The 23598-nt window shown below is 34.2% G+C and overlaps 1 protein-coding gene across 2 annotated transcripts in view; it reads right to left on the reverse strand.

Moving 5' to 3' along the window:
- Positions 1 to 298: 298 nt before the first annotated feature.
- The window catches only part of NUF2 (NUF2 component of NDC80 kinetochore complex), a 34137-nt gene continuing 10837 nt past the window's right edge, over positions 299 to 23598 (reverse strand). For both annotated transcript variants that reach the window (XM_009241461.4, XM_009241458.4), the window contains exons 6-14: positions 19240 to 19337; positions 17993 to 18066; positions 16574 to 16670; positions 15625 to 15687; positions 12165 to 12302; positions 10219 to 10359; positions 8100 to 8275; positions 6984 to 7119; positions 299 to 728 (exon numbers count right to left, since the gene is read on the reverse strand). In XM_009241461.4, coding sequence (XP_009239736.1) covers positions 594 to 728; positions 6984 to 7119; positions 8100 to 8275; positions 10219 to 10359; positions 12165 to 12302; positions 15625 to 15687; positions 16574 to 16670; positions 17993 to 18066; positions 19240 to 19337 — 1058 coding nt within the window. In that variant the 3' untranslated portion in view covers positions 299 to 593. The remainder of the gene's footprint in view (positions 729 to 6983; positions 7120 to 8099; positions 8276 to 10218; positions 10360 to 12164; positions 12303 to 15624; positions 15688 to 16573; positions 16671 to 17992; positions 18067 to 19239; positions 19338 to 23598) is intronic.

Below are 23598 nucleotides of genomic sequence, written 5' to 3' on the forward strand. Positions count from 1 at the left end.
GTTGCATCAATGAAGAAATCGACTACTAAACTCAAACCTTCTCTTTCAATTAACTACATTGAAAACTGTGGTACACTGAAACATTCTAGACTTCAGTATCATAAAGAGTACAGTTCAAATTTTGCTTCAGCTATCTGATCTTTTAGGACCTTCATAATTACTTTATCTATGTAGTAATAAAAATATCTACCTAGAATTGCTTAAGTAAGGATCAAATGAGATCTCAACCACAATGCTGAGGGCACAGTCCGGACTCAATAATGCCACAACTCTATGTCAATAAACAAAACAACAGCCATGACAGTAACAGAAAAAAATACATATATTTCAAAGGTAACTAGTTTTGTTTTACTCAAACTATTTACAACAAGGGGCAGAGTGGAGACATGAATAGCTGCACAAGTTATTTTAATTATAAATTAATAAAAGCCTACATTAAATTAATCTTATTAACTACTTATGAGAGTGTATAAAAACTGATGAAGCCAACATTATTTGGTACTTCTGATACTTCCATTCGCTTCAGCTTTTCTTTCTAAATAGAAAATTAAAAGATGGCAAGCCATTTACAAAAAGACATGTAATTTTGTTAATCAGGTTGACATTTTGAACATCTTCCTCTTCAGTTCAGCTGTCTTCTCATCTATCTTAGCATAGGAGTCCTCTGCTGCCTTTTCAATACCGTCATGGTATTTCTCCAAAGCAGTTTTCAAGTTTAGAAATATTTCCTAAGTAGAAAATGAAACAGAATAATAATTATTCCATGCAACAACCTAAACTACAAATGAGTTATAAGAATTCCAAGTTTATTCATATTTATTAATATTTTAAAGCCTAAATTCTTATGCACACACACAAATGTGCATGTCTATGTCTGCTTTAATTAAAAATTCATTCTGTAAGCTGTACAAACACATCAAAAAAGTTTGCTACTTAAGGAACAAAGGAGAGACATGAGACAATGGTTAGGATTCTAATACAATAAGAACAAACATATTTATAATTATCAAGGAAAAATTTTACTTTAGAGCTTTCCATATTAAACATGGAAAATAACTACATTACTGTAGATAACTATACTCTCTGCATTTGACCCTGATTATCATTTAAAAGGTATGCAAACAGATTTAATAAGCAATCTATAGGACTGAAAAATATATTAATACCTTTTAGAGTTGTTTGAATAAACTGATCAGATAGTTCAAGCCTATATGGATGTGCTAAGAATTTTAAAAAATAAAAGAGAACAATTTTTATAGATTAAATAAGAAAAAAATTAGCCTGTACACATTTTCTTCTATTTCATACTTGTCAAATATAATATTGATCCTCCTTTCATTATTCACTTCTCTTAGACAAAACAATTCTTAAACTACAATATACACAATACCACAAGAAAATGGTATTTTACAAGGTTACAGGATGTGTTTTGCCACTGAAATAAAACAGTCATCTTTTTCCAATGGGGGAAGAAAAGCAGTAAATGAATACAATGTTCTCAATTTTAAGTGTCTCTCCCACTAAATTTTTCTTAAGCCTAAAATTTTGGCTACTACTTATCTTAGTTTAAATTCTAGCAGAGATACTATCTGATTTTGAATAAATTACATAGATTATAATTTGATATAGTATAAATTCACAGTGTTCCAAAAAAGAACACTATTTCCAGCAACTCTGCCACCTATGCAAGTTTGAGAACTATTACTACAGATTAAGTGAATGTAAATATATGCTTAAGACTAAACATTCTCCAAAAATCCAAACATAGTTATTAAATCCTAACACAAAAATAGAAGAGTGTGTTTAGATTTCTGAGATCTAAGCAGGTATCAAATTACTACAACTATGATAGAATATGAACCAATAGGAAAATAAATCAAAATTTTTGAAGGCTTTATTTCTTAAATCTTGTAGGAAAAATAAGGTGAATTAGTTGCTAGCTTGTGTGAACGCCATTATAAAAAAAACAGCACATTCAGCAGCTATAAATCAATTTAACTTTCTAGTTCTATAGGGGCATATGTTTATTCATTCTAAAAAAGAAAGCTGAATAAATTTGGTAGAAAGATATTCCTTATGAGAAACTATCAAAACTAAGTGTGACTAAATTAAGATATACAATCTGTACGTATCTGAACCAACCATTTCAAAATACCCAAAGGAATACTTTCCTTCTGAGAACAAATAACACTCTCAAGGAGGAGCAAAATCCTGCTGGTAGAGTCACAAGTGAATGAAACATTAAGGCCCAATTCCAGTGGCACAGGCACAGAGATAAAAACATTTGAAGTTCTAAGCCAACCCTCACAAGATGTTTAATGATGACAGATCGTATCCCTGACAAATACTATGTATTTTAGCATTTTCGATTAAATTCTACATCCAAGTGGAATTTTATATTAATCCACCCTAATTCACATATAATAAGTCTTACTGTGATAGCCTCATTGAAGTTAAATATTTTTAAAGTCAAAGGCTAGTTCTGTGCTGTCAAATATAGCAACCACTAGACACATGTGGCTACTATTTGAATTTAATAAAATTTAATTTAATCAAATGAAATTAAAAATTCAGTTCCTCAGTTGCACCAGCCACACATCAAGGACTCAATAGCCACATGTGCCTATTGGCTACAGTATTGAGCAATACAGAAGAACATTCTCATTACAGCAGAAAGTTCTGTTGGACAGTGTCAGTCTAGATAACTATCTCCCTTTCAAATCAGAAATATTTAAGACTATACACTATCCATGGAGTCTTACAGCCAGTGTAGCCATTTATCACATACATATAAATTAGCCAACCCAATATATTATTGGGTACTTTGTATAAGTAGCACTGTAAATAGTACAATAGTACAATGAAAGATACCAATTATGCTTTCTTTCCTAAATGAATGTATAACCAGACCAGACTGGATATTGAGCACCTGAAATATAGTTAGTGCAAATAAAGAACAAAATTTTTTATTTTACTTCATTGTAATTAATTTAAATGTAAATAGCCACATATTACTAATAGCTCTCCATTGGACAGCACAGATCCAGATTATTTGGAATAGACTGAGTGCTATAGTATTTGAGAGAGAAGAGAAAGATACTTCAAAGAAGTAAAAGAAAGTTATGTGGAAGACATAGTTTCTACTGGACCTTAAATAATGGAAATGATTAGCTTAGATAGAACTTGTTGTTTGAGACGGAGTCTCGCTCTGTCGCCCAGGCTGGAGTGCAGTGGCACAATCTCGGCTCACTGCAAGCTCTGCCTCCCGGGTTCACGCCATTCTCCTGCCTCAGCCTCCCAAGTAGCTGGGACTACAGGCACCTGCCACCACGCCTGGCTAATTTTTTGTGTTTTTAGTAGAGACGGAGTTTCACTGTGTTAGCCAGGACGGTCTTGATCTGCTGACCTCGTGATCCGCCCGCCTCAGCCTCCCAAAGTGCTGGGATTACAGGCGTGAGCTACCACGCCCAGCCAGATAGAAAATTTTGAAAGTCCTAGAGGTGGAAATCATTCCTGCCTTGTTCACAACTTACTCTCTGAATCAAGTGTGAAGCCTGACACCTAGCAGATACATTGGCCATTTGTTGAAATACTGACTGGGTGAATGAATGAACTGAAGGAAAATGGCCCTTGTTTTAAACAAGAAAGTGTAGTATTGAGAACAATATTTTAGCAGGATAAACGTGGTAGTACTTAGTATTCAAGGCATATTTGATGCAGAAGAATCTAAAATCAAAGAAACTTAGCAAATGTTGCTGCAATCCATGACTACTACAAAATTATGTGATAGATGTATAATAGTAAGAGGGCTGTATGTATGAAGGGCTATGTACATGTATGAAGAGTACCACCATGTAAAAGCAATCATGAAATTAACTTGGTGATTATCTGGTTGTCAGGATTATCTAAAGCAAGTCCAAAATTTCAATGCTTTGTGATAGAAAATGATGATGTAATTGAGAAATACAAAGAAATTTATGAAAAAGTTGAGCAAAAGAGAAAAAGAAAAGGGAAAGAGAAAGTGAAGAAGAGGTCAGATGTGGGAAAATATTGAATGTAATTTTAAAATATTATTTTTGTTGTGAGTGGCCAGAACAAGAAACATAGATTTTTGAAAGCTATCCAAATGAAGATAATAATTGAAATTAGAAGAGATAAATTATCTATGGGAAAGAACATTTAATGAAAAAAGACTGATGATCACAAAATGCAACAGAACTGCACAAAGAACAATTTGGCAATCATAACATATCCTTTTTTCTTTTCATGAAGGATGATTATAAAGTAAGCTAAGAAGAGTTCTTTGACAAAAAGTATTTGATTTTACCAAAGTATTTAGAGACCTTCCCATTTGTGTAACAAATAGATATCACAATGTAGCCTGAATCAAGGTAGGTAAGAACAACTTAGCAAGTTGAACAATTGTACCCAAAGTTTTGATCAATAGTTCTATGCCTCTAGGATGAAAAAATTATAATGCAGCAAAGGACCTTGTTCTAGTAAACATTTTTATTTTGAAGAAAAAGGCATGCTGATCAAATCTGCAGGTGACACTACGCAACGAGAAATAGTTAAGGTGGAAGATAGAATGATAGATTAAAACTAACCTTGACATTTTGAAATCTAGGTTGAAATAAATAAAACCTAAAATAGTAAAATTCTGAATTAAAAGTAACAGTTGCGCTAAAGTATGGTGAAAAACTCTTAACATGGCAGAACTGTATGTGGAAAAGACAGGAGTCCTTTAGCTGATCACAAGGTCAATATAAGTCAAGGGCAAGATGCTGCTGCTAAAAATCTACCCCAATATTATGCTTCATTAAAAATGTGCTTTGGGTCTGGCTGGTCACATCATTATTTTGGAAGATTGTGTTTAGCACTGGGTTCTAAATCTTAAGCAGAATAACGACAAATAGGAAATAGAGATAACAGTAAATAGGACAGTAATAAATCTGAAAATGAAGCTATATAAAGAATGGTGGAAAACTAGGACTAATTATCCTGAATATGAGAAGGCTGAAAGAAACCATGATCATTATCCTCAAATGTCTGAAGGGTTATTAAGCAGAAAAGGGTACACATTTGCTCCACAGAGAAGATCTGGGCTGACTATAGAGTACAGAAATAAATATTTTAAACTCAAAATAAGAGACAGAATTTTAACAATTAAAGCTGCCCTTGTAGAACAGCTTGGGTGGCCATACCTATTGAAAACTCTATACCATTGAAAACAATTAAGCCAAGCCTATTAGTGGTTCTCAAATGCCACATTAAAAAACACAATTTCATGGGCCCCATTGCTGGAGATGCTAATCAATGTGTTTGGGTGAGGATTTGTTCATTTTAAAATTCCTCACTGAATTTGAATACACAGCTAGTTTTAAGAAACACCATGCTAGATGACCTTTCAATTTTATAAATATTTACGGAAAGCATACTACACATAAGGCACCATTCTAGGCATGGTTTGACATGATATGCTAAGGTTAACAATAGACAATTGCTACTGTTAAGAAATGGAAAATGTAACTGGCAAGACATACATGCATAAAACTCAAAGTAATATAAGGTAGGCATGGGTATCTCTTATGACTGATAGACAAAGGTGTCTCGAATTTGAGTTAGTAACTAGTTACTAAATTGTTAGTAACTGGTTCACTAACTGTTCCTAGACCATGTAGTAACACATAAATATTTATTGATTTGATTCGGTTAAGAAGCAGGATTAAATATCTGCTAAGTCTTTCTTTTTTTTTTTTTGAGATGGAGTCTTGCTCTGTCGCCCAGGCTGGAGTGCAGTGGTGCAATCTCGGCTCACTGCAAGCTCTGCCTCCCGGGTTCACGTCATTCTCCTGCCTCAGCCTCCCGAGTAGCTGGGACTACAGGCACCCGCCACCACACCCGGCTAATTTTTTTGTATTTTTAGTAGAGATGGGGTTTCACCGTGTTAGCCAGGATGGTCTCAATCTCCTGACCTCGTGATCCACCTGCCTCGGCCTCCCAAAGTGCTGGGATTACAGGTGTGAGCCACCACGCCCGGCCAATATCTGCTAAGTCTTTCTAATTGCCATACTAGAGAGACTGACTCTTGGTGAATATCAAGTTAAGAGGCAGGAACAATAAAAGTAGTTGAGGTATAGGAAAAAAAAAAAAAAAACCAGAAAAGAGCAGGCCAGGTATTGGGAAGACCACGGACGTGAAATCCCAACCATTTTATTTCTTTTCCTTCCAGTTTCCCTCTTCTTTTCCTCACTCCATTCCCTTTCCTTTCCTTCCTTTTAAAGTAGCCTTAAGATAATGCTCACATGTGCAAGTGCTAACAACATAATCTTTCTGGGGGATAAGGTACTGAGAACAGATAAGGGAATTGTCTGCTGTGGCTCTGTTAGTATTAAGAACTTTTACAAATTGGGTGTGGATGGCGGAAAGTAATGGCAGCAAATGTTTAAATATTTATCAGGTATCAGCGGTTTTAGAAACCTTGATCTAAGTTGTCAATGTAGACAAGGTGAAGAATGAAAAAAAAAGAGGCTAAGGGATTTTGCATAATAAATAGCAATTTTTTGTGATTTCTGGCAGAGCAGTTTGAACTACTGTTCTGGTAGAACACTCTTGAAGATATAAATCAAACTTCAAAAGATAAGGAGACAATAAATATTTAATAAATATATCAGGAATAGACTACTAGTTAGAGACATTGGCAGTTAAAAGGATAGAAACAGGTAAACATTTTATGTTTAGCACTGTACTAGCATTTTTAAAGATAAAAATGTAGGAGACAAGACGCCTGTTCTTATTAAATTTAGGACTGTTTATGAAGCTTTACAGTAAATATATTCAAAACAAGAATAAAGAGTAAATAATTTTAGGTATCATTAAAAGTCTCATTACACACAGAGACCAAGTAAGCTGTTTTGTTTCAGTTAACAACTCAAATACATGACAGATTATTCGAAATCAACTTCTTATGAACACATATTCACCTGGGACTTCAGTTTCTCCCTTTCAGCAGCATCTTTTAGTTGTTGAATTCCAAGTTTAATTTTTTGGATTTCTTGATTAATTGTGGTTACTCGTTCATAGACAGCACCTCTTTTTTCTTGAACTTTATTGCAATCCCTAAAAGAAAATTGAGACAGCTAATATTTAATCCTCTTCAGCAACTAAAAAGGCAAACACAATTCTAGTTTTGATTCCAAAGTGACCATGTGTCAGTATTTGACAAACCTAAAACTCTTCTTAAGATATAAAAGCAAAGGAATGAAAACCCCAAAGTGTGATACTATAATCACATCATAACATAGTGTGAACTCTTTCTTTCAATATATTAATGAGATTTTTTTTCCCCTCATTGGTGGGTTAGTGAATGAGTAAATAAATAAATACATAAATTTTTAAAATGAAGATTTTTTAAGTTACATTTCCCCAGTTGTACACACTTAGGTACTGTTGGTGGGGATGTGAATCAGTTTAACTTTTCTACAAGGCAGTTTGGCAACAAATATAAAATCCTTAGGTTCTGCCCTTTTTCATCTGCAAGAGGAAGTATGAAGGAAATACTCAGATGATCTCTAACGCACCTTTTAGGACTGAAGGAATGACATTATAGACATATCTGGGGCAGGTATTTTAAACACATTCTCAGAACTGATGGGTATACCGGCTAAAAACATACTTACATACTGAGGAAAGTATTACTTCTTACCTGAATATGAGACTTTTTCTCAAAACACAAATGCTGTAACTCTACAGACCAGATGGACTATAAGATAGGCCATTTAGTTAATTCTGATGCAAGCTAGACCACTATCTCTAAAGTGCAATGAAATAATCAGTAGCATCAGAACCCTTCTGAAGAATGATGCAAAGGAATTGGAACTGTATATCCAGGAAAAGAGTAGCTAAGACATCTCTAAATCTAGACCTAGCAGTAAAAGTTTTATAATTAACTCATCTGTTTTAGTCAACTAAAGGTGAAATAAAGATAAAACTGTTTAAACTCTTTTGGAAAATACCGAGGTTTTGAAATCCTGGGGGAAAAATGTATTTGCTTTTCATAATTGCTTTCTAATACACTAAAATTGAAAACAACTTCATACTCAATTACTGTGCGTTTGTATTGCTTAACATCTTCATGCTTCTTATTTATTTTGAATTGTGCTGTGGCAAGTTTTTCCTTCTTCACAATCATCAGTCTTTTGAACGAATTTTCTTCAGTCTTCAATTTCTTCAGTTCTGACTCATCACTCTCAATTTGGTCCTCCAAGTTCAGGCTCTGTATTTTATAAGAAGTATTTAAAGTCAACATAACCAATTAGGACTTACAAATAAAATGAAAGATTATTTTCTAGGATGAACTATAATTAAACACAATTTTAAAAAAAGATAAAACTCTTTAACGCCTGAAAGCCCAGCAGAAAAATGCAGATGAACCAGAAGAGACAACAGGGAGGCACCAGAGATACCAAGAAAGGACATGATAACTAGAGAGGTGTTTTCTATCAGCACAGACTGAAAGGGAGACATGTTAAAAAGATTAGCTAAGAGACTAGAGTTGAAGGGGTTAGGATCTGAACTAAAGTAGTAAAAATAAAGGGAAAAGGGTAGGTGCTAGAAACAATTCAAAGCAATATATACACATCTTTTTTGGGTAACACGATGGCAGATGAGGGGACTATGTAATTGGGAAAGAATACCTGGGGCAATCTCACCTTCTAATCCCTACTTATCTCAAAAAAGAAATTGTTTATCAAATGTAATGTTAGTTATCCTGGAGGTGCAGCCTGGATGAAGATGATCAAGTTAAGAAGCAAAAAAAGGATTTTCAAGCTTGTAGCCTGAGAAACCGCCATTAGCTCTCATTTCTTCAGGGCAGAAGACTATGTAATAAACTTTAAATCTCTCCATAGGTCCTAGATACAGTGTTGGGCACTAAGTTGGAACTTTCTGACGCTAAGATCATTTCCAACTGGTAGAACAAATTTAAAATCCCATGACAGTAGTTCCCCTTATCCATGGCTTCACTTTCCATGGTTACAGTTACCCCTGGTCAACTGTGGTCTAAAAATACTAAACGGAAAGTATCAGAAATAAACAATTCATCAGTTTTAAATTGTGTGCTGTTCTGAGTAGTGTGATTAAATCTTGCGCCATCCTACTCCATTCCACCCTGGATGTTTGTGTGTGTGTGTGCTTTTCAGATGGGGCTTCACTCTGTCACTCAGACTGGAGTGCAGCGGAATGATCATAGCTCACTGCAGTCTTGACTCAAGTGATCCTCCCACCTCAGACTCCCAAGTGGCTGGGACTACAGACATACACCATTATAGCTGGCTAATTTTTTAAATTTTCTGTAGAGATAGCATCTTGCTATGTTGTTCAAGCTGGTCTCCAACTCTTGGTCTCAATGGTCCTCCCGCCTCAGCCTTCCAAAGTGCTGGTATTACAGGCTTGAGCCACCATGCCCAGCCCTGACCCTGGAAGTGAATCATCCCTTTGCCCAGCAGATTCATGCTGTATACACTACTTGCTCTTTAGTCATCAACATCCAACTGTTGACATCACAGTGCCTTGAGGATCTAGGATCACCTGAAGCAGATGATCCTTACTCTGATGTATGGTCAGAAGATTAACAGTAGCCTAGCAATATTTCACTTCAATTTTTTATGTAGGCATTTTATCATCTCACATCATTGTACTAAACTTATTGACTTTAGTACAATAAGATATTTTGAGAGAGAGACCGCATTCACATAACTTTTATTACAGTATGTTGCTATAAATGTTCTTTTATTAGTAATTATTGTTAATCTCTTACTGTGCCTAAGTTTTAAATTAAACTTTATCATAGGTATGTACGTAAAGGAAAAAACATATATATATATAAGGTTTGTTACTATCCACCATTTCAGGCATCCCCTGGGGGTCCTGAAATGAATCCCCTGAGGATAAGGGGGAGCTACTGTACTATTTTCCAAAATATACACAGCAATGTGCTGGGTTATTATTAATTTCATCGGAAGGTTAAAAATTGGGTCTTGCTACTGCTATGTTTAAAAAGAAAAGTGTCTTTTTCACAGCATACACTGCCACATCTATTATAGTGTAGAATGACCCTGTTTTTCTTTAGGAAAACATAACAAAAAGTGAAAGCAAAATACAAGGAACTATAGTAAGCTGTTATATAATAAAGACATCAAAATTCCATACAATACAAACCTCCTTTAAGATACTGGCTAATTTTTCCCTATTATCTGAAAGGTCCTGTATTTTCTTTTGATATAACTGCACTTCCAACTGACATGAAGGCAGGCAGTCAACTGAGTCTCCATAGATTTCATATTTCTCCACCACTTCTTGCTTTGAAAGACAAAAAACAAAAAGACCACAGTTTGATATTCTTCTTTACAAAGCTGCAGTAACATCAGTTTGTTTGCTCTTAAATAATTTCCGCATTTAATACTGAAACCTTAAGAGCAGGGAACAATTAAATTTCTAGGTCAGTAATACAGCACTATTACTGACATGTGTTTAAGCACAAATAATTGTTTTTTAATTGCCGAGTATCTTCAAACAAAGGAAAAGTGCCATAATTTTGCTACTCAATGAAATACCTTCCAAAAGTTAATAATGATGATATTAAAATAGTTTATTTTGCTAATACTCAAACTATTTCTGATTACTCCTGGGCAATCAATCGTATTACTCATTTATAATCTTCCTATTCATTTGTATAATAACGACTACTACAGCTAATTCTTTTAAAAAGATTAACTGATCTTCTAAAATTACAAAATGAACATATATTTACTACAACCATGGTAACAATATAAAGACTCCTTCCCTTGTCCTCACTAGCCTACCCTTTGTTCTACCTTATTTTTTTCTTTCTTACTAATTTGTAAATACTCTTTGCAAATCATGGATATAATCCCTCTACCTGTCATATGCACTGTAATTATGTTCTAATATGTCTACTTTTCTCTATAGATTTTCTGTTTCCAATCTTAATTTAAAAAATCTATCCCAGTCCAAGATTATATAAATGTTCTCCTAAAATCTGTAAAACTTAAATTTTTTAAGGTAAATTTTCAATACATACAAAATTTATTTTTGTAAAAGAGCAAAGTGTAGGCCCAACACCCTTTTCTTCCAGATGAATAGCTAATTGAGCCAGAACTGTGTCTTAAATAAATCATCCTTTTCTCATTAATACTCAAATCTATTTCTGGGTTCTCATTTCTGTTCTGGTGATCTTTGTCTATTCTAGTGTGATAACCTTAATCGTCAAGAATGAATTGGATAACAAATTCAAAGACAAACCACATATGTTTTTTAAATTAATAGTTTAAAAACATTGCTTCACAAAAGATGGTAAATTGTCTACCCACTTCTAAGTTTATATTGCACCAAGTCAATCCATCTCCTACAGTAACCCATAATCTTGAACACACCTTACTCCCCACTACCCCACAGAATTCACATATGCTGTTCTCTCTGCCTTTAATGTTCTTCCATACACAATGAATTGGGCCTTGGTACTGCCATGTTTAAAATGAAAAGTGTCTTTTTTTTATGCTACCATCTGAAGAATGGTAGCATTCTTCCTTCCCTCTTCCACCTGTACTTCCAGCCCAATACTAAACTGGGCTCCCCTTATTACATTATTTCAAAGCAGTCTATACTTTCTTTCCTCTTTCTGATACTATTAACAGATTTTAATTTTTCAAGCAGTTACACATTCACAGCAAAATTAATCAGAAGGTACAGAGATTTCTCATATACCCCTATCCACACACATGCATACCTTATACTTTGTTATAGTATATATTATAATTTATAATTACAATTGTTTGTAAAATTACTTAATACTTTCCGGCCTTGTAATAAAGTAATTAAATCTCATGACCCAGTATTTCTGTTTTGATCTCCCAGAGAAAAGCCTCGAAAAATTGTTGCATAATTGAACAAATGTCTTGAAATTATATTTATTTTCCCCATATCCACTCTAGAGAAAAGCTACAGATTAGAAATAAGGTCAAAAAAGTTTAAGAGGAAGAGAAGTATAGATAATTCAGAAATCCAAAAATTAACATATAATTAAACAAGAATTTGCCAATTTTTTTTTTTAGATACAAAAGCATTAAAATAAAAAGAAAACTCACTCTGGCATTTTTAAGCTTCTGGACCGTATCTTTCATTTTTTCTTTATAATTCTTTAACTTCTCTGGAGAATCCACAATTTTTGTTTTCAAACTCTCTTGTATTTCTTTCAAAGAAACCACTGACAATTTTAATTCATTCTGTTGAGAAAACATTTTTATATATTAGATATAATAAACTTGGTGATTTACCATTCTAGTAATGGGAAAGAACAAAGAAATTAGGTCCATGTTCTCTGTAATGGGGGTAAAATTAAATTCTGAACACATCACTTACCTACTTAATTGCTCACATTTGTCTATAGGCCAAAGATCAAGCTCCTTAGCAAGACATTCAAAGCCTTTCATTACATGGCTCTTAACTCTCTTCCTGTCTAGTCTCATCTCCCACCAGTTCCCTACTGCACCCTACAATCTGGTAATTCTGATCTTATGTTTAGACAAGTATAAGTGATCTTTCTTTGACCAGCAGGGTCCTCCTAGAATATCATTATCCCACTCCTGTCTGCCTGCTAAATTTGTACTGATCCCTGAAAATCCTGCTCCCATTTTCTCTACATTTCTTCTTTAAATAGTACAATTTTTGTACATGCAACTCTATACTATAATTATGTACTTAATATGTGTTTCATAAGACTGAGCAAATTGGAGTTGTGAAAATGTATCCTGGTTTTCCCAGTACCCAAACAAAGCTATAGCACTGAGAAGGTGCTCACTACATGCTTGCCGAATGAAAACAAATTCCCTTCTCCTGAATTTCAAAAATCAGTGTAACTATTTGAAGAATCAAAGTGAAGGATAGCTGGAAATTCTCTTGAAATTTTGTTGTAAGTCTGAAATTATGTCAAAAAAAATTCCTATGAATTTTCTTCTCAGATATTTGTTGATAAGTTGTATTTACATTGTTTGGGGACCCTTTATGACTCTATGTACTGACAGGAAAGATTTTCCAGATATATTATCTGAAAGAACCAATTCACAGATCAACATATAACACATAAATACATTTCTATAAAAACAGAACAACAAAACAGTGACACATGATTATGTGCCTCTATATGTGTATGCATATGGTGTTGGAAAAAGGAAGGGAATAGTATTACCTCAAGGTAAAATGGGCTGAGAGAAGGCCTTTCACATTTCGTACCCTTCTCTGTCTCTCTCTATATATGTGTATACTCCCCTCTCTATATATACATACGTATATATATATGTATGTATGGGTGTGTGTATATGTAAAGAGAGAATATTTCATAACAGGAATGTATTACTGTGTTGTGTAATTTGTCTAAATATTTTTAACTTAAAAGAAAAGATTCTTACTTTTTGATCAGCTAACTCAGAGGCCAAAACTGAATGTTAGATACAATGCATTCCTGTAATTTCTGTATATTTTGTTATTTCATTCTTAGAGTTCTGCAAAACACCACATTATCTACTCTTTTTTAATGCTCTACAAGATTAGAGGTTATTTTCCTTATAATAGTGTTAACTTTCATCACTTTTCTCCTCTTTATAAAAGGTCTAAACTTAATAAGTACAAAGTGCTTGTTTTAACTTGGATTTAAATGAGACAGAAAGAAATAAATAATAAAATTGAGCCATAGTAAATACTACTCAGATGAAAGCATTTCCCAATTAAAAAAAGACTGAAAAATAAGGGAAATATAACACCAGAGTAAGTTTCTCAAGGATCTAAAGTATACATGTTAAAACAATAAGGAAACTATAAAAGTACAATGAGAAAATGTAGTATTAAAAAATAATCTGATGAATAGGACAATCCTTTCTATGTACACAATTAAAGCCAAAAACCATAAAGGCCGTATCTATAAATTTTACTACATAAAAACATAAACCTTTTAATGGGCAAAAAAAAATATAAATTTGACAGACAAATAAATGGAGAGCTAAAATCCCTAATTCATGGAGTTTCTTGAAAAATAAATAAGTGGCCGGGCGCGGTAGCTCACACCTGTAATCCTAGCACTTTCAGAGGCCGAGGTGGGCGGGTCACCTGAGGTCAGGAGTTCAAAACCAGCCTGGCCAACATGGTAAAAACCCATCTCTACTAAAAACACAAAAAAATTAGCTGGGAGTGGTGGTGGATGCCTGTAATCCCAGCTACTTGGGAGGCTGAGGCAAGAGAATCCCTTGAACCCGGGAGGCAGAGGTTGCAGTGAGCTGACATCATGCCACTGCACTCCAACCTGGGCAAAAGAGTGAGACTCCATCTCAAAAAAATAAAAAAATAAATAAATGAAATAAATAAATAAACAAGGTACACAAACAAGTAATATACAAAATAAGAAATAACAAGAAATCACTAAGCAAGATGGACAAAAATCATTAGAATTAAAGGAATTAAATTAAAATGAGATTTTTTTGGCCTGGTGTGGTTGCTCATGCCTGTAATCCCAGCACTTTGGGAGGCCAAGGCAGGTGGATCACGAGGTGAAGAGTTTGAGACCAGCCTGCATAATATGGTAAAACCCCACCTCTACTAAAAACACAAAAATTAGCTGGGCGTGGCGGCACGCGCCTGTAGTCCCAGCTGGTCAGGAGGCTGAGGGAGAAGAATTGCTTGAACCCAGGAGGTGGAGGTTGCGGTGAGCCAAGATTGCGCCACTGCACTTCAGCCTGGGTGACAGAGTGAGACTCTGTCTCAAAAAAACTAAAAACTAAAATAAATAAAAATAAAATTAGATTTTTTTTTTCAATGTAACAGTAACAAAGATTTTAAAAGCCTGAAAACATCTAATTTTGGCAAGGGTATAGGGAAAGGGACAGTCTCTTGTTCTACTGGTAGGAATATAAATTGGTATCTTTCTAGAAATCAGTTTGGCTGCATTGGTCAATTTTACATGTGTATTTCCTATGACCCAGAAATCCTAAACAAAAAAATTTATTTTAAATAAAAGCAGCCTGTTGCAGAAGTGTATGTATGTACATATGTATGCATATGATATACACATACATATATTTGTTTAATAGCAAAAAATTAGAAGCAATGTAAAAGTCTATCAGAAGGGGATTAAAAGGATCTACAAGACAGCACATACATATAATGCTCAACTAGATGCAAGCATTAATATAATGAGGATCTATTTAAAATTCATAACTGTATTATATTGCTAAGTGGAGAAAAAAGCAGGTAAGCTGTATTGAGCCTAATATCATTTATGTAAAATTACACATGCATATTTACACTTGCATAGCAAACATAATCTTTGATATACATCAGATTGTATAGTGAGCTTTCAGGTGATGTTTACTTCATATATTTCTGTGTTTTGATATTTTTTAAAACAATAGTCATCTATTATATTTAAGTTGAAAAAGATTGTTTCATTTTGAAGGGAAAAAGGGAGAAACATTTGACTATAATAACACACACAGCTAAAATACTCCTCCACACAATATATTCAAACTTTAAATGCTAGTGAAAAGAAAAGATGTTTACCAAACGCTTGGTTTTCTCTGAAATATTTGACTTCTTTTGGGAATTTCCCTCTTGCAGCACTATCTAAGGGAAAAAGCAAACACATGTTTTATAATGATTCAAAACATTTAGATTTAGCCACTCACTGCTGTCTCATAAAATTAAGGTAAGAAAGGAGTTAAATGTGTTAGATCAGATATTCTTCAAACTTTCTCTGTTCATGATGCTCCTAAGCCAAAAGAAATATCTAAGAGTTCCTTTACTAAGTAGTTAACTCCAAATAATGGCCTAGTATTTATGTCCTAACATTGTAGCCCTTTGAAAAATAATACATATAAGTTGAAAGAAAAAATTTTTATTTTGTTCTTAAATAACCTCGAGTACTTCCAAATTAGATGTATGTATCTATTGGGCACTGCATAAATTCACATACCTTGGAGCGTATATTTCAGATTGGATATAGACATTCTCATTTCCTGTGTCACAGTGATTTTTACATTGTACTTGCTTTTATCACAGCAAATGCCAAAATCCCAGCTTCACAAGGATATGAAAGGAATGTGACCAAAAACTGAAACTGAACTACCTTGAATTCAAGAAGGATATGACAGATGCTGAGTACTACAGTGGTTCCCTTGAAAATTTAAGATATTTTGAGGCATTCTTGAGGGTTTACTGCAGTATCCAGGGTGCCACAGTGCATGGTTTGGAAGCAGTGAAATTACACCCAGGAAAACCCTAAAAAATTCTATTCAATAAGACAACAAAAAACTTTGCCAACAAAAACCATCACGGTTCTAGATGGTTGAGAGAAGTATATAGTCATTATAAGGGGCACAAATGGGCATAGAAATATATTCTATTTCTTTGGTAATAGAGAAAGCAATGTGCTGTTACCTCCACTGTATGTCCCACCACATCTACAAACAAATTTTATTTTTTAAAGTTTAAGGTGCCTCACAACAGATACCGTTTTTTGATGAAAATCCTGATTTAGTGATTGTTGTAGCTCCTGAATACCATCTGAAAGCTGCTTGAACTCTTCTTGCTCTTCAACTGGAACAGAACTTAACACAGCAAAATAGATTAAAATACTGCTCTTCACTTTTGAAAGGCTAAAATGAAATCCCTGTCCTCAAATAACTTACATGAAGAAATCGTCTACTTTTATGTTTCTGAATTACACCCTTTCATGTGGCAATCATTTAAAATGAAAGATCTGGCCTCCACTACAGGCAGAAAATAAAAATCAAATGAGCTCCTTCAGTTTTCTACTATTAAATCTATGGATCCATCCATACACATACCTATCCTTTCTAACTTCACTCCTAATAAAATGAATATTGTATTCCTTCTGGTAATGCTGATTTCTCTACCTCTGCACTGGCTATCATTGCCTCACATCTCTTACTACCATACCATCCATTCTTCCGCTACTAGTCCTTCCTTACAACACTTACACGTGTTCAAGTCTCTTCTATAAGAACGTTTTCAAATTTAGTTTTTGCCTATCTGATATATTAGCTATTTTTATATAAACTGCCTGTTTAAAGCCTTTGTCTATTTTTTTAAAGTTATCATTTTTCTTGTCAGTTTACAGGGCTGCTTTGTAGTTTTGTATATTATATTTGTATATTAGGAATATTACATGGGTTTTGTTATTAGAGTTGGTAAGGCTTTGTGGCATGTGCTGCAAATATTCTCTCCACTTTGTCATTCTTGTTTTGATTTAGTTGGTGGCATCTTTTACCCTGTTATATTCTAATGTCTGCCTGTCCCCAGTCTTTTCAGCTTACTGCTGCCTGTAAAGGCAATTTTAACCAGCGGCAGGTTAGAAAATCTCTCATCTAAAACAGATAACCTCAAAGACATCTATAAATTAGAAGAGATTTTAAAAATCCTGCTCAAAATCAATATATATATAAGGAAGGCCAAGAAATCACAACTGTTGAGTGACTCTTTCCCCTACATTACCTATAAGCCAAAAACAAAACAAATAAATGAAAACTCTGTTGTAGGAGTAAACATTTGATGGAATCAACTGATCTGAAGGAAGACAGTCCAGGCAGTTACTGCTCACCTACATAAGACAATATTCCAGACATAAATCAGGAGAGTAAGCTAGTGGCTTTAAACAAATCAGGCTAACACATTAACAACAACAACAAAAAAAGCCAAAGGATGTATTATATAATTAAGAGTTAGAAGAAAAACTAGTTTTTTTCTTTTTTTTTTTTTTTTTTAGAAAAGGCAAACTCATAAATACTCTGCTATTTATTAAGGGAGATAAAAGAGACTCAAGGTGGACTATAGGGTTGTAAAATACTACTTAACAATTCATTTTGCATTTTGAAATTGCATTTATTTTACTTGTAAATCTCTCACTTACTCAAGTCTCTCCAGTTTCATTAATGCCTCCTGGTGTGCAGCGTTTAACTGTTGCATTTTGTCCGCAGAGGATTTCTATTAAAGCAATTTTAATCATCTCATATTAGTGCATTTCAACACAATCAGTGTGTCCAAAATGCTTACTCATACTATAGTTTGAACCATCAGAAATAAAAAATTTAAGATAGAGTTAGGCCTTCATGACAAATGAATTAGGAATTTCTTTACTCAACACAAATGCTGGGTTCTCATCATGGGCACTGGGCTCGGTACTGAGAATTCTCAAGAAGACTAACTTATTAGGTCTTGACCTTAAGTAGCTAAGCCTCCTTGAGGAGCCAGATACAAGAATAAAAACCCACAAAATAGCTTGTTATTTTTAACATAATGGGAACCAACAAGAGTGACATCTAACCCAACTTGGGTAATGGCTGGGAAGAAGGATGATAGGACATCGTAGAGGTGATAGATGTCTGAGGTTTGTCTTAAACATAGTAGAGTAATTAACCAAGCAAAATTATGAGAGTGTGTGTATTTTGGCACATGAATGTGGTAAGCTTTGAAGATTATATGATGTTTAGGAGTTATAAGGTTAGCATGATTTGTGCAAAGAAGTATGGATCTACATAGCTCGGTAAAGCTGAAGCCTAGGGTCTAATTGTTTGGAGTTACTCTGGTGCTTTTCTAAGAGTATGGTACCCCATTACTGAAGATAAATGGGAAAAATCACACAGATGACTCATAATCTCCCCCAATTCTCTAAATTGTTGATGAAAGGAAAATGAGTTTCTGTCTGTTAAAGAGATTGCCTTGGACTGAATCTGGGCAAGCATGATAAACACCACCACAAACAGTCCAATTATGCCATTATTTACAAGGCAAATATAAACCTCAAATACGTCCATTATTTAATAAAAGCTACACTAGCTACGCAAACTTCAAAGAAAAAAATGTAAACATATCAATATTCTCTAACATTTCCTAATATAGGAAAACAAGCCTCAGCTACAAGATTTTAAAACAAACAGAACTCAGCCTCTCCATAATGTTACCAAATTTCAAAGAAAATCTGATTCTGAGATATGCTATCCAGTAACTAAAATCTGCAAGTTAATATAAATATAAAAATGAATTCAATTCTAAAGGCAATACAGCAATTTGCTATGACAATCATTTCAAAACAGATTATAAGTTCATAAATAATGTTACTGATCTGGCATGTAACCCCAAAACATATTTAAATCTTACATATTGCCAAAGAAATTCCATATACGTCTCACGGCATGCTTCTCTGAAGTGAATAAAGTTGATAATGCCACTTAAAAACCGACTTGTCCGTTTTGCTTCTAAAATAGAAAGCAAGACTCTTTAAATAAACCTTTGAACTAACATAATATGAAAATGAAAATTCATCCTCTTCCACTATATATTCTGCTCATAATATATAAAACTGTATAGGATATAACAAAGTGTAGAAAATCTGCTCTAACTTAAAGGTAAAAATTATCTTTGTATTAATAACTTAAGGGGGGAGGGGGGAGGAATAGCATCAGGAGATATACCTAATGCTAAATGATGAGTTAACGGGTGCAGCACACCAGCATGGCACATGTATACGTATGTAAGTAACCTGCACATTGTGCACATGTACCCTAAAACTTTAATAAAAATAAATAAATTAATTAATTAAATAAAAAATAAAAAAGCAAACCACTTTTGGTCATGAAGGAATAACAGAAACCAGAATTACCCTCCCATATTAAAAAACTAGAAAAACAAAAATACATGAAGCAACAAATTTTAGATGCTGGACAACAGGCAATATAGGACAGCAATCTCCAAGAGAAACAAATGAGGTGAATTCCATTACTGCACCAGCCCATGACTGAAGAGTTTTCAGGCTGTACTCCAGCAAAACAGAACACAAATAAAACTTATGCATCTTGCTAGGTCAAGAAGACAAGAGTTTAGAGTTTGCAGAAGCCAAAGCAACTAGGATTTATGGAACTGAGTATTAAGATGAGGAAGCTGTAAAGAGAAAGAGTTCTGGAAATCTGTAGAGGAATCCCCTCAGGTTCTCAGTTAAGTACTAATTAGTTCATGAATATGAAGAAACTACTAAGGCCAGGAAAACAATCAAAAATATTTGAAGGAATAAAAAAAAAATCCAGCAACCAAACAATGTAAAATTCACAATGTCTGGCATCTGCTAAAAATAACCAGACATGCCAAGAAAAAGGACATGATCCATAATAAGGAAATATAATCAATCAACAGAAACATATTAAAAAATAACACAAATAAATACATGGTAGATTTAGTAGATAAGAATGTGAAAACAGCCTTTATAAATAAATAAAGGGGGCAGAGAAAAGAATCAGCAATATGAAGAAATAAAAGCAAAGATTTTTTTAAAAAGATCTGAATTAAGCTTTTAGAGTTGAAAAATACCTGAAATAAAAATTACACTGATGGGAATAACAGTAGTTTAGACCTAAAATAAAAAGGACTCATGAAATTGAAGACATAATAGAAGTTATCTAAAATAAAGTCCAGAGAGAAAAAAATGAATACAATATCTGTGAGCTGAGAGACAATATCAAACAGCATTAACTAATGTGTAATTGGAATCCTACAAAAAGGGACAAAAAGACTTTTACAGAATAGTTGAATATTTTCCAAATTGTATAAAAACAATAACCATATCCAAGGAAGTGAACAAACCTAAATGGGGGGCAGGGGTGTAGGGGGAGGGAAGAAAGAACAGAAAAACAAACAAAAAAACAAAAACAAAAAAAAAACACCTAAAAGTCACATTACATTCAAACTGCTAACAACTAGCTTAGAAGGCAAAAAAAATCTTAGAAGCAGCCAGAGGAAAACAAAACACATTATACAGAGAGAAACAAAGATAAGAAAAGCAATAGACTTCTCATCAGAAACAATGTAAGCCAGAAGACAATGGAGCAATATATTTAAAGCACTGAAAAAACTGTCAACTAAGAATTCTATATTGTAGTCCCTCAGTATCTACTAGATATTGGTTCCAAGATGCCTAGAGAACCCAAGTCTGTAGATGCACCAGTCCCTTACACCCGGCATAGTGGCCGGGTGTGGTGGCTCACACCTGTAATCCTAGCACTTTGGGAGGCCGAGGTGGGCAGATCACGAGGTCAAGAGATTGAGACCATCCTGGCCAACATGATGAAACCCCTTCTCTACTAAAAATACAAAAATTAGCTGGGTGTGGTTGCACGCACCTGTAGTCCCAGCTACTCGGGAGGCTGAGGCAGGAGAATCACTTGAACCTGGGAGGCGGAGGTTGCAGTGAGCCGAGACTGTGCCACTGCACTCCAGCCTGGTGACAGAGTGAGACTCCATCTCAAAAATAAAAACAAAAAAAACCCACAAAAAACAAAACAAAACAAACACACAAAAAATGGCATAGTACAGTCAGCCCTCCATATCTGTGCATTCTGCATCTGCAGATTCAACCAACTGTGGATTGAAAAGTTGACTTTTCATATCCACTGAGTGCTCAAGAAAAATACCTTTTATTTATCCATTTTTCTTTCTTTCCTTCTCAAAAAGAAGTGGGTCTCACTCTGTTGCTCAGGCTGGGATGCAGTGGCACGATCATAGCTCCCTGCAGCCTTGAACTCCTGGACTCCAGGGATTCTCCCATCTAAGCTGCTGGAATAGCTAGGATTACAGGTATGCATCACCACACCTGGATCATTTTTAATATTTTTTTGTAGAAAAAGTGTCTTGCTATATTGCCCAGACTGGTCTCAAACTCCTGGACTCAAGCAATTCTCTCACCTTGGCCTCTCAAAGTGATAAGATTACAGGTGAGAGTCACTGCATCTGGCCTCAAGAAAAATACCTTTCAAAAATTAAAGTGAAATAAAGGCTTTTTAACAGCACTACAATAAGTGTTAAATAAAATCCTTCATGTGTAAGAAGAATCATACCAGATGGAAATTTGGTGTACTTAAAAGAATGTGAGTTAATATAGAAGACATTTTTCCTCATATAAAAAATCCCTTTAAGAAAGAAATCATTATATCAAAAAGATTAATGCACTTTTATGTTTATTGTAGCACTATTCACAATAGCAAACATATAAAATGAACCTGTGTCAATCAGTGGAGGATTGGATTTTAAAAATGTGGTATGCATATACCAGAGAACACTACTCAACCACTAAAAAGAAGAAATAATGTCTTCTGCAGCAATATGGTTGGAACTTGAGGCCATTATCCTAAGTGAAATAACTCAGAAACAGAAAGTCAAATACTGCACATTGTCACTTGTAAGTGGGAACTAAACAATGGGTACACATGGACATACAAAGTAGAACAGACATTGGAGACTACAAAATGTGGGAGGGTAGCAGAGGGACAAGGGTTGGAAAATTACTGATTCGGTACAATGTTCACTACTTGAGTGATGGGTGCACTAAAAGCCGAGATTTCACCACTACACAATATATGTATGTAAGAAATCTGGACTTGTACCCTCTACATGATTTTTTAAATGTCAAAATAGAAAATCCTTTAAAACATAACAGTTTCACACAAATCTAATATCGATTAAGGTGTTTATGATACCTGTAAAAGTAAAATTTATGACACAATAGCACAAAGACCAGTGGTGGAGAAAATAAAAGTATATTACTGTAAGGTATAATATATTTGAAGATAGACAATGGTATGTTAAAGATATATACATGTATACTGAAACTTGGAGCAAATACCATTTTAAAAAGACATATAGCTGATAAGCCAATAACAGACAAGGTAGAATATCTTTTTCATGTATAGTATTATATAAAATAAAATTTATTTTAATAGACCAAAATAAGGCAGGAAGTGGAGAAAACAGGACTAAAGAACAGGACAAAGAGAAAACAAATAGTGTAAAGGTGGATTTAAGCCCAATCATATCAATAATAACATTAAATGTAAATGGTCTAAGACTCGGATTAAAAGACAGAGATAGTGATGTTGAATTTAAAAAGCAAGACCCAACCATATGCTGTCTACAAGAAACCCGTTTTGAATCTAAAGGCACAAGTTACAAGGATGATATGACATGGTAATATTACTGAAAAGAAACCTGAAGTAGCTATGTTAATATCAAATCAAGTATATTTCAGAACAAAGACTGTCATCAAGAGGATATAGCAATTCTAAATGTGTACGCTTCTAAAACTAGAGCTTCAAGGTACATAAAACAAAAATTAAAAGAACAGACAAAACAGACAAACTCACAATCATAGCTGAAGATTTTAACATCTCTCTATCAACAGTTCAAAGAACAACCAGCAAAAAAGTCTGTAAGGACCCAGTAGGCTTGAACAACGCTATTAACCAACTGGATCCAATTAACATGTTTAAAACACTCCACTCATCAACAACAGGGCTCATGGAACTTTTACAAGGGTAGACCATGTGGTGGGCTGAATAATAGCACCCAAAGATGTTCAGGTCCTACTCCTTGGAATTTGTGCATGTTATCTTATTTGTAAAGTGGCTTTATAAGTATAATTGAAGATCTTGAAATGAGAATATTATTCTAGAATATCTAGGTGGGCCCTAAATG

Source organism: Pongo abelii, chromosome 1, assembly GCF_028885655.2.
Source record: "Pongo abelii isolate AG06213 chromosome 1, NHGRI_mPonAbe1-v2.0_pri, whole genome shotgun sequence".
Taxonomy (NCBI): Eukaryota; Metazoa; Chordata; class Mammalia; order Primates; family Hominidae; genus Pongo; species Pongo abelii.